General features: G+C 43.7%; 1 protein-coding gene across 3 annotated transcripts in view; it reads right to left on the reverse strand.

Moving 5' to 3' along the window:
- The window catches only part of LOC105693328 (leishmanolysin-like peptidase), a 197484-nt gene that overhangs the window by 29556 nt on the left and 155575 nt on the right, over positions 1–12353 (reverse strand). For all 3 annotated transcript variants that reach the window (XM_048660240.1, XM_048660241.1, XM_048660242.1), the window contains exon 3: positions 8771–8801. In XM_048660240.1, the coding sequence (XP_048516197.1) occupies positions 8771–8801 (31 nt within the window). The remainder of the gene's footprint in view (positions 1–8770; positions 8802–12353) is intronic.

Genomic DNA, 12353 nt, shown 5'->3' on the forward strand with positions numbered 1-12353 from the left:
CGAAGCTATACCGTCGGCAACGGTAAAGCGATAATGTGCTGTGAGTAAAACATACCTACATTTATGTGAATCATATGTGTATTTACAGGACGAAACGTTGGGGGCTTTGTTGAAACATTAAAGGATTGAAAAAAAAAAAAGAAAAAAAAAAGAGGAACGGTTAATAACTTTGAATAATCGATTCTCAGTGTTACGTGGTGGTGCACTTCTGTTGTATATATGTATATGTACAGTTATTCAAAGTAGACGTATCGACTGAAAAAACCGGGAGGGATTTATTTTCCATCGTCCCCGATGGTTGTCTCACGTTATATCGGCACGGCATTTGTTTATCGATGAGAAAATATAGGAGGAAGTAGTCGAGAGCCGAGGAAAAATAAATATAAATTCCTTTTCATCTTTCCGCCGAGGCAGTCGAGGGTCTCCGAAGTTGGGGGTCTGCGCACACGTCGGTTGCGAAGAATAAAAACGGAAGAAAGGAATAGTATCCGATAGCGTAAAAGCAAATAGAGAAATGAAAAAAGAAAAAACAATTGCGAAAACTGGCACGCGATAACGTATAGATTGTGTACGGCAATTTTTGTGGGATATAGGTCAGGATTTCTCTGATCTTGATTCAACTTCGCGCCTAATTGAAGGCGGGTAAAATTAATCTGCTTCTACAATTTGACATGAAAGATAAGTGATTGTGAAAGGAGGAGGTTTTTTTGTTCTTTCTTTTTTTTTCTTCGTTCTACTGTTTGAAATTAACCGGCGTCGGTTAAAAAAAGCTCGCTTCGCGTTTACGTTGTATCCTTACGCCGCACGGTAGCGTCAATTCCCAGGTCGAAGGGGGCTCGGTAGGGGTTTTTTTTTATTTCGTTAAACTTTCAGCTTCACCCTTCTACGATATAGTTATACGTGTATAGAACCGCATTTATAACAAATAATTATTACAAAGCTCGTCGGAGGTGCCAAAGCTCTGTCCTCGTTAATAATGGGCTAATGAGGCATGCTCATGATTAAAACAGGTGCCATAGGGAAAGTTCTAACGACGTCTGAGGCCAAAGGATCCTACGAAACTACCCCGCGTGGTATACTAACCTTATAAATTTCTCTTTGACTTTGACGCGTGCGTTATTGCGTCGGTCGCTCTCGCGGTTCCCCCAGCTATCTTCGCAACGCCAACGTTCGCGTGGCCTCGGACAAAGCGAAACGAAAAACAAACGAAAAAAATAAAATAAAGGAAAACGAAAAAAAAAAAAAAAAATACTAGTCGCCGACTAATGATAATTAAACGATACGGTAATTAGGTAAAAGGCTCGACGCACGCGTCGCCCTACACCGCTACCTTTTTTTAATGACTTTTTACTCGCGACTCTATTCGAGCATGAGTTTCCTCAAATTCGCACGGATTCCGGATGAAAGAGGGAAGAAAAAGGAAAAAATTATAAATCAACAGCCATCGTTTGTACAAGTGATATGTTTCTTCCGTATTGTGTGTGATTTTTTCTCTTTTCTTGCGGAACTTATAGAGCGTTATTTTGCGGAATGTTTTGTAACGTGCGGTTGTTCGTGCGACCTTTTCTTCGCTTTTTTCTGTATCTTTCTTTTTTTCATCCCCCCCCCCCCCCCCCCCCCCATTTGCGGTGGTGGTGGTATCGATTTATTCAAGGACGGAAATCTAGCGTAAGAGCCCACAAAATACCTCTAAACATCCTTTTTGCGGCGCCGGTATTCCGCTGCTGAATCGAAACCCCTTATCCATCACATTCCCATTCAACTGCCCGACGAGGTCCTGATCCTCCGCACATGCTTACCTACCAGCCGGGACCGTTCGAAAAGCTTTTTTTCGGATCTCTACTTCTTCCTATATGCAAATAGGTTATCATCACACTTTGAACGTATGCGAACGGTGAAAAAATATTCTTTCTCTCGAGCTTTATTGTTCCAGATTTTCTGAAAGATTTTTCTTTTCTTAACGCGGTGGTATTGTACTTGTACACGTCTGGATTCGAGACGTTCGAAGTTGGTCGGTAATATAAGGACTCCCTGATACGGAGTTGAAAAATTGCAATTATTAATAACGAGAAAGTTTTATTGAGAGATGAAAAGCGTTGATACGGAGAACTAGGAGAAAAAAAAGAAAAAACAAAAAAAAAAAGTCAGAAACGGTAGCAATGGGGAATCAAAGAATCCGCGGGGCGTAAAAGTAGCTGATGTGAAAATAAATATTGCAAACGAAGAAAAAAAGATGGGGCAGAAAAAGTATGGAGTGGGGGGGGGGGGGGGAGGAAAAAAGTTAAATAGAAAACAGTATATTCGTTCGTTCATTCGTATATTAAATAAAAGAGGAGCTTCTTCCTTCGGTACAAAAGCGACTCTTTCTATCTTCGCATTCGTTCTTTCTTCGCGTAGAGAGCTACACGTATAAGCTGGTTTATTTTATTTCTCAGTCTCTCGTTTCAATTTATTCACTTAATTACCTCAACGGTCACGCAACATCGTTCTTCTTCTTTACCCACCAACCCGGAGAGACCCGGCTATACAACCCCAGCTGCAACCGGGAATCACGCGAAGTTGAAAATTGTATTTTAGAATGTGCAATTTCTTTGAGCCGCGGAAAACTCCGTGTGCGGGAGCGGTATCGTAGGGTGAAAAGGTGTACAGGTGATCCAGAAAGTTGGAAACAAAGAAAAAAAGGGAAGGCATAAGAAAAACAAGAAAAAAAAAAACGAACGAACGAACCTGCAGCAGATTTATGTACGCAAAATTCATCCACCTCTCGAACCCACCCTCCTCCTCCTCCTCCTCCTCACTTGCGGTCAAATTTTTTAACCGCGAAACTTCCACTTCACCCCCATCCTTTCTTTTCAATTTTTCTTCATCCCGGAACGAAACGCCCGCCGGATATTCCAAAGGGAAGCCGGGGGACCCGCGAGCTTTTATTCTCGTTAACTTTGCACCCTTATATATATATATATATATATATATATTTAACCCGGCACCCTGTACCGCGTACTGTTTATCATTACTTACGAGGCGCACCGCGGCGTTTCTCCTTCATCACAATATTTCTCAACTCCGGCGCGCCATTTTTCGTCTTATCAACGCCCCGCGAAAAAAAAAAGCCCTCCCTTTAATTTCTTCTTTCACGTTTTGTTTCCATTTTATTTTTCTTACTCCGCAATCCCAATAGGATATCGTCCGATTCTTCGCACCGCGTCTTCTCCGTTGAATTTCCTTATTCTCGCGAAGCGATAAGTATTTTTGAAAAGATTCGACAACGTACAAAGTTTTCAATATTCGACGTCGCGTACCGCGCGGATACGACGTGGTATTCTTTAATGGAAACTCCGAATGGAACGAGACACTTGAAAAGAGTCGGAGGGTATTCACACTCGCGAGATTTGATTTTTGGTTTTTCCGCAGAAACGGAGGGAGAGAGAGAAGAAAAAAAAAATCAGAAGAAGTTCGAACGGATGAAAAACCGGGCTGAGAATCGGAACAAAGTTCGAGGAGAGATCTCAAAGGTTCCTGTTTTTTTTTTTTTTCTCTTCTCCATCTCTTAAAAAAAAATTACCAAAAAAACGCGGACATTATTTATCAATATTCCGGAGATATAGCGTTGCGATTTTTTCCATGAATATTTTTCGCTCGACGATAAATTGAAAAGTTTCTTATCGAATCGTGATATCAATTTGTACCTGATTGCGAGCGCGGAGCAAAAGGTAATCGGGGCGGTCGGTTATCCTTGAGTGAAATTTTTATCGCGGACTGTCGTTCATATTAAATGTAAATTTGGTATAAGATTTAAATTTTAGATGTAATTAGATTCATTTGCTCGCGAATGTGGGTATGCGGTGGAATGTATAAAAAGAGGAAATAGAAACGATGATGCGAATTAGTATATATTAGGCGAGGTATATAAGGCGGTGGTGTAATAAAATGGTAGAATAAAAAGTGTATCCAAGGGGCGTGTACATCGTCAGGGTGAAAAACGTTCCATAGGTACCTACCTGTATCAGATCCGTTGTAAATTTTTTCCGAATTTTCGCGATATAGGGAAGGAAAGAAAGAAAGAAAAAAAACGATTATCCTCATCCCGGTTGTGGAGGAATTACAATATATCCATCCGGCGCAGATGGTCTAATACTGAAAAAGGGAATTTATAGTAAGGGCGCGTCTATATATCGCGTGCGGTATATTAGATTTTAGGATTTTAGGTTATGGCGGTAAAACGAATTTACGATCTGGATAACTGCAATTTTATTCATGAACCGAGAGTCGCATTAGGCTTCGCGGTACAACTAGCGGGTAATTTTCGACAAAAGCAAACTTCCAATTTTCGACCACGTATTCCCCCCGTTCGCGGCGAAACACGTCCAACTATAGAGTGTACAAAATGCAGTAACCTCCTTCGATGTATAACTCGCAAAATTTACACGATTACGTTAAAACGGATAATCAAGTGTAATAAACTCGAAACTTATTCGATTAAAATTTACGCGACGTTAGCATCGCGGAGTTAATCGTACGGTGTAAGGGTCTCTACCTACCCTACGCACGAGATAATAATCGTTCGCTTTTTTTTAACTACTCAACCTCGCATTAAATGAAACCCATAATTATTTAGTTACACGAGTAATCGAAGGTTTGATGGACTTGCGACAATTGTGTACGTACACCTGTATAATTTCACGCCACGTTCGAATTCATTATTAATTAATCAAACACGCGATGCGACGCGGTTACGTAGGTAGCACAAAATTGAACCACCGCGAAAGAAAAGAAGAGAAAAAAAAAAAAGAAAAAAAACTTATTTTCTCTTTCCCCTGATGACGGTTTTTGCCTAGGCCATAATACGGTGTACACGAATAGGTGAAAAATATGGCTCGCGGTGCATAAAAAAAGGAGAGGATATAACGCGATATCTTAATCACCATAACGTTGGATAAAATTTTCAACTTTCCTCGTTACCCTCCAGCAGCTCTTTTACGTATTTTAAATAATATTACCTGTATCAACTACTCGCTTATCTGACCGAGCAGCGGCAATTAGCTTCGAATAAATTTTACTCACCGAGTTTCGTAATACCTTGAAAATTTTTTCACCGCTATAAATCAACATCGGCCGTCTCGGGACCGTGAGAAAAGAAGAGAGAAGAAAAAAAAATAATAGAATTAAAATATAATTGAATAAAAATTTACGAAAGAACTTTCATAAAACGGGCAACATAAATTTTAATTTCAGAAAAATTTAAGCCCTGAAAATCGAAGCCGTACAGTATATTCCTCGCGGTTTTACGTATATATACGGGTTTAATACCTCGTTCGTTTATTGGATATCTCAAGTTTCTCCGCGTATCACGTACGGGGTAAGAAATTTGAGTCGCGCGTTCCGCGGCATCTCGTGACACGTTTAAATTTTACCGGGTCGCGAGCGCTTCGGAGACTCGTAATCGGTTTAAGTAGATGAGATTTTCGTTCATCAGCATCAAATTATTGGTGTGTGTGTACGTGTATCAAGCGATACCAAAAATTAGCTGTGGCTAGGAAAATTGACAATTTATCGGATAATTTTCAGCTTTAATAAGCCGGTCGGGACGCGGACGGTGCAGGTATTAGATAAAGTTTCGCGCGATATATACGCATATATATATATATAAGCACAGTTTTAGTTCTATTTCTTATCATTGTGACGCCACGAAGTCTGGCTCGGCTTCACGCTCGTATGATGATATAATATACCCGGCTTGCCAGAGCTAAATGGATTCACGGTAGTTAACCTGCTAATTGCTCTTCACGCGCGCCGGGACCAAATTCACTTGGTTTTGCTAGACTAAATCAGAAGCCTTCCGCCTCTCGCTACTTCACGCTTTATACAGACAGTTATGTACCTCTCTTGTGTATACACGTCTGTCTTCGGGAGGGGGGAGGGGGGGAGGGACACGCGAGTCCCGATTAAAATCAAATTGAAATTAATTTTACCGCGTTGACGACATCGGATTGTAAAAACTGTTTTCTCATCTCATTAGTTTTCGCCGAAAATTTCCGCAGCGCGGGTACAAACGGCGTCCACCTCAGACTTACGTACGTACGGGTATATTACGCTCCGTATATAGACTCAATTGCTTTGAAGTTTTCAATTTAGCGGTGCGGGGAAACCTTTGTGTACATGTGTTTACGCGAAGCCTTAATTTCTTGAACGAAGATCACGTTACGCGCGCGGGTTTACGACTCCGGAAATAATCCGCGGCGCGGCGGCGGCGGCGGCCCGCGCGCGTCTCGTAGTCGACGGGGGGATGATAACGTTCGCGCGGGTATAAACTAAACCTACCAAACTTAACCGAAACGGGTTTACGTAGAGGTGGGTAGGTACGCGTTTATACGTATATCGTACGTAGAGTAGGTACCTACGCGTGTGTTTGTATATGTATATATATATATATATATATATCTGTGCGGCGCAAAGCCGGGTTTGGTTTGCGAAACCCAAAACGGACTAATTACGCTAGCTTAACCGTGGTAATGACTATACCAGAACTATACTTCCCCGGCTGAGGATCGCGGACGTTGTGACAATGGAAGAGAACCCTCCCTCCCTCCCTCCCTCCCTTCTCCCCCCCTGCCGCGCATTAAATCCCAAAATACAAGTCGGCGAAACACGGGATTTTCCTCCGACGTCGCATTCGAACCCTCCCGACGACACGCGAGCGCGTATTTTCATTCCGAATGGCGGGACGATTCGTTGACGTGGATCGAACGACGCGTAGACGAAAAAAAAAAAAAATCCCGCAAGGATCGAGGGAACCGGATTGGAAATTTTTTGCGGCCGTTGCAGCGTGAAAAAATATGATACACGCGTACATGGCACATAATCTATAGAACACACGTGTACGTACATAGGTGGGTTTGCCCGGTTGCAGCTTAAGCCGCACCAACGGTCCTAACTCCGACTTTGGTCGAGGATCTAGGGGAACCTGGGGAGATTTCCGAAGACCCTATGTGGTTTACGGGGTGGTTGCGCGTTGCTGCTGCCCCTTCGCCCTCCCACCCCACCCCGCCCCCGCGCCCGCCCCCGTCGTCGTCGTTACCCGCTGCATCCCTTGGAGGATTCCTGATAACATTTATTAAGAAGACCTTCCCCGGGGATGGGATAGTACCTACCGCTGCGCGAACAACTTGCCCAACTAGAGCCGTGCGTAATATACTTACATGTATAATGTACGATCTGGTGGGAAATGTGAAAAGTTGGGCGCGAGTCGGTTGAGGTAAAAAAAAAGAAAGAAAAAAAGAGAAAAAAAGAAAAGAGAAAAAAAGAAAAAAGTCATCGGGATGTAGGGGCACGCGATGAGGTGCGTAAAGCGGTTCTGCGGGGTGATGAATGAAGTTCGTTAGTTTTGTTACACGTTCGCAGATTTGCTCATTCGTCTCTATGGATAGACCGAATACGTGCGAGGGAGGTATTTTGAAAAGGGTCCTAAAATCGTTAACGCTTGAACAAGCCGGTTCGCAGCTGTACGCGCGCGGTAAAAGGAAGTAGAAGGAGAGAAGAGGCGAGCCTTACAGCTGGCGAACGTGATGCACAAGAGAAATGAGTTCAAGTGCAGTTTGAGAGTTGCGGGCTTAATGGGCAGAAATGAATTTAAACGCCGTTGTTAGTTTCCCAGTGCGCGGTATTAGCTCTTCCCTTCCACCTTCCACCTTCCACCCCCCCCCTCCTTCCGCCCCTTTTTCTTCCATCTCTTCCCATTTAAGCCCCCTACCCCCACCCCCACCCCCCCGAGTGCAACGCGGTGGTTATATAACTCGCCTAGGTTTCGCGTTGATTGCAGCTAAAACTTGCAAGATTCAAGCACCGGTTGAATATTCTCTTCAGGTTCTTGCGGTGACGTTGCATTTTATCGCCACAACTCACCCTCGCGATTTTATTACCGTGTATAGTGCTCTTTTATGTATAGTAAATCACGCGTCCCTGTCCCTATGGGTAGTTTTCTATAGTTCGGTATAGCTGGCGATGAGAGGAGAAAAAAAAAAGATAGAATAATTGCTCGGTTTTTGAGACGCCTTTTTATTCGGTGAAGAGTTTTGAAAAGATTCTTTGCTTTTGTTTTGTAATATTCTTATTTTTTTTCTTCCCACTCATTCGATTCGTATTTTTTTGTAAACGGAGTTTACTCGTCGGACCTTTTCGAAAAAATGACAAGAAAAAATGCGAAATTGAAGAAGAAAACGGTGGCGATAACAATCTGGCAAAGTTGACGTAAAACGCCGCGTAACATGGCTTGTAACTTGTTATTATAAAGCGTGTGAGCTTTGCAGCGAGAGAGCGCGTCGGGGGTGGTTTTGTATGTGGAGTCGACGGTCAGCGGGAAGTTAACTCGATGGGAGTGGGTCGCCATTAGGGTTCCCTAAAAAACTAGCGGGTCGGTGGCTATTAGGGTCGCGGGGAGTTGAAAGGGGGGCTAAAAGGGCTAGCTACGTAAGGGCAAAGAGGTCAGTCCTGAGAGGGCTAGGCGAGGGGATAAGGTATATATATATATATATATAAACGGAAGGAGGATCGTCGGCGTCGCGACGTCAGGCGTATCCCGTTTCTTCGACCTCTGACGAACCTTTTAGGGGTTTTACAAGCGTATACCTCCTCCACCTTCGGAAGAAATTGGGGGCCCCTCTCGGGTTACTCCGAACCCGCGCAACACATTCGTCACTTTATTTTTCACTAGCCATCACGTATCACGTAATATGACGAATGAAAGAAGAAATGCGAATGCGAATTCAACACTTACGTTTATCAGGTCGAGTTTCTCGTCGTCCAATCTGAAACAGAAATAAAAAGAGTCGAAATCAATATTTGTGTTTTCAATTATCATTTTTCTCTCGTCCGGTGTAATAATTGCGGGTATTATTATTCCGCGCAAACGGTCATACGGATTGCAAGTACCGGTGTGAAAATGAATACCTCTGCGGAAGGGACTGCGTTTTCAAACTATTTTCCGGAGGCACCGGCGGTGGGATACCCCCCGTACACGTATACGTATAGTTTGTTAAAATCTAATTTTGGAACTTGACTCGCCGTCACAAAACTAATTTTCAAACTAGTTTTAGATCTCGGATTCTCCTTCTCTCGGGTTACTTGGCTACACCGCTCGGTATGTACACGTACGTACGGCGGATATACAAAGTAGCAGAAGGCAAAACCGGCGGCGGCGGCGGCGGCGGCAGCATCAGCATCAGCCAGCACCCCTACGTTCAAAATTACTTTCGTAATGCCGGGTAGGAGGAACCAAGCGGGTTAGGTATATACGTTATAGACATAATTGGAGAACCTCCACCTATATCTGGGGAATAGAATCCTCTATAATGGAATGTCAGGACTTTGATCTAAGGGGCTAACCACCCCGTCCGAATATAATACCTACGTACAAACGAGCGAAGCACGAATCCGTATGTCTGTGCAACCGGCGAAGAATGCGTTGAAAAATCAAAAGACAAAAAAAAAGAACACCCACACTAATCGTATTGTTAGAGCGCTTTCGATATCGTGATCTCCGAACCGTTTATCATCCTGAGGGCGCGATTACACCTCATCCTCCCTCAATTGTTTTAACGGCGTCGGTTAAACAGCAATATGGATGAGATTACGGGGCACGTAGGGGTCTGGTGCGAGCAGATTCCTTTCCATTCCATTGGGATCATCGTAATAACAGCAATAATTACCCTTATTATTAGGACGATCATCACCTTTGAGTGAAATTTGTAGTCGGGCCCTTTGCCTAGATTCTAGGCACATATTACGCTACTCCCGTTCTTGGCGAATCCTGGACAAGGACGCAAACTACATCGCATGCAGATTTACCGGAATAAAGAGCGATCCGATAACGGGGGACCAATCGCTGCTAAACATCTGCGTGTGTTTTCGTACATGTGGATATGCAACGTCGTTTACAGCCCTGTACAAAGGTTCGGTGATTTTTTATCATTGAAAAAATTCAAGTCTTCGATCAGCGGTGTTTCCCGTAATCGAGAGCAAATTTTTAGGAACAGATCCTTGCACAGGAGTGCGGGTTGCGTCCGTCTGGTTCCGAAAAAGCCGGATGCACGTAAACGTACCGCAAATCACCGTAAACTGCGGATGCTTTTGTTAGGATATAAAATAAGATGAAATAAATAAAAAGTAAAAGCGTTTCATCGTTGTTCTGAAATGTCTTTTCCTCAGCACATTGCACCCTCGAGAGTAGAGCGCTATGCGGGAGAGACAAATAAGCTTCGTTCCGTTCCGTTCGGCTCGTATTATACCCGGCGTATACATATACGCGGATCTCGTAAATGGGATTCACCTCTTGCTCGAACTACGTGTCTAGGTTGATGCAAATATACCCATGCACATTGGCTATATAGCTACGGATATATACGTGCATACATATATATATATATATACGGGTAACGATCCGAGTGCATCTAAGACGTGAATTCGTCAGCAGTTTCCCTTGCTGTTCAGCAAACCAAAGTTGGTTTCCAAGTATTGAAGAGAAGTTTGTTCCCTTAATTAGGTATTGCGAGAAGCCAGACTTCCGCGTGTGTGTGTGTGTATAAAGTACGGGATGTGGCTCTCTCGTATCTACTTTACCTGTGGAGTAAGAGCCAACATTTCCCTCCGTTTCGCGATCTTTCAGCTTCCAGGACTCCGGAATTGTTCCCACGTACCGCGTACACAGCGAGCGTTGATATAAGCCCCGTGAGAACTTTCTAGACGTATCGGAGATCGCGCCAAAAATTTGGAAACGTTTAAATCAGCTCCGCTGTAGGATCGAGTCTCGGATTTAAAATTGGAAATTTATAATTTTTTTCTCTACGTCGGATTCCGGGCAATTCGTTCGGGAATACTCGTTCTTCAATTTAATCCTTCGTTCCGTTTGGGGGTAATTTTTCATTTATTCCGTCTGGGCGGTCTCGCGCAATTTTCAGTTTCATCGTCGGGTGATTAAGATGCTTAATCTGCGCGCGTCGCTCTCGGCGGCAACACCGGCGGCAGAAATTGCAATTGGGGTTGCTCGGGCCTGTAGGGTATGTAAGGTATGCGCGGACGGGCGGACGGGCGGAAAGCGGTCGCGTCTCCGACGCGGAATAGGAGGGTGAAATTTAAACACGGAAACGCATTTGCGGTCGACGCGCGACGAGATCCCGACTACAGAGAAAACCCTCCGACTGTATATATGTATATGTATATATACATACGTGTGAGAAGATATAATATACACCGCGCCGCCCAACGACGACGATCATTATTTTTTCACGCGCCGAAAGTACGTCGAAGATGTAGGCGTGTACACGCTGCCGAGAAACGGATAATCCGAAACTCTTATTTTATTCATTTTCTTCGTTTTTTTTTCTTTTTTCTCTTTCTTCTTCTCTTCTATTTTCTTTATTCGGAATTTTATAACTTTCCTTCGCATTTCAACTGCACGGATGAATAAATCTTGTAATATTTCACACGATAAAAAATATCCCTCTCTATAGATCCGAGCGAGATACATCCGAGAATGTGTTTCTCGCGTTTTTTGACGAACAGAAATGGAAAAAAAAAAAAAAAAAAAATGAAAGAACCGCGAGCGACGCAGAAGATATTTATCGGGTATTTTTCTAACAAGTCAGGGTTAGTTACTCTCAGCTTCCGGTGGTTCAAAGTAACGTAGAGGGTGCACGTCGAGGATAGGGTAGGAGAATGGCGAGGGGGGGGGGAAGGATAGAAACTCAGTTTCCCCGGTTTTATCCAATTTGCAATAAAATTGAATTGCAAAATTTGCCTGACGCCGAGCTGAGCGCGACGTATCGCGAATTCCTTCGACGATGATATAAGTTTTCGGCCGGATAAATTCCCCGAAAATTCAATCGCAATAAAATACCACGAGGGGTAATTGCTTTTTCATCTCGTCAACAGCAATTTCGGCTCGCACAGCCGCGTCTCACTCACAACAGTATCGTACGCCGTACGCTGGAATTATACGCGTATAACTCGGGAAAAACGTGAGACGTAGTTTCGCACGGATTAACAGCCGGAATGCAGACGACGCTGTATAGGCGTCGGTGCGTCGCCCCGTACGTGATACGACGGGGTAGAAAAGATCCCCGTTGTACCGCGTTACCTATACCTACGCCTACGTCGAGCGAGAAGCTCGTATGGAATATTCAAGTAGTCTCTTGCTAAAATATGTTGCCCAGGGTAGAAATAGAAAAAAAAATGAAAAAAAAAAACAGCGGTACTTACCCACGCGCGAGCCCTTCAAACGGCGCAATTTTTTATTTCCCGTTATTTTATTCGAGGTTCTTTTTTTCTTCCTTCTATTTCCCGCTCGCCCGCACACCCTCCAC

This window comes from Athalia rosae, chromosome 1 (assembly GCF_917208135.1).
Source record: "Athalia rosae chromosome 1, iyAthRosa1.1, whole genome shotgun sequence".
NCBI lineage: Eukaryota > Metazoa > Arthropoda > Insecta > Hymenoptera > Athaliidae > Athalia > Athalia rosae.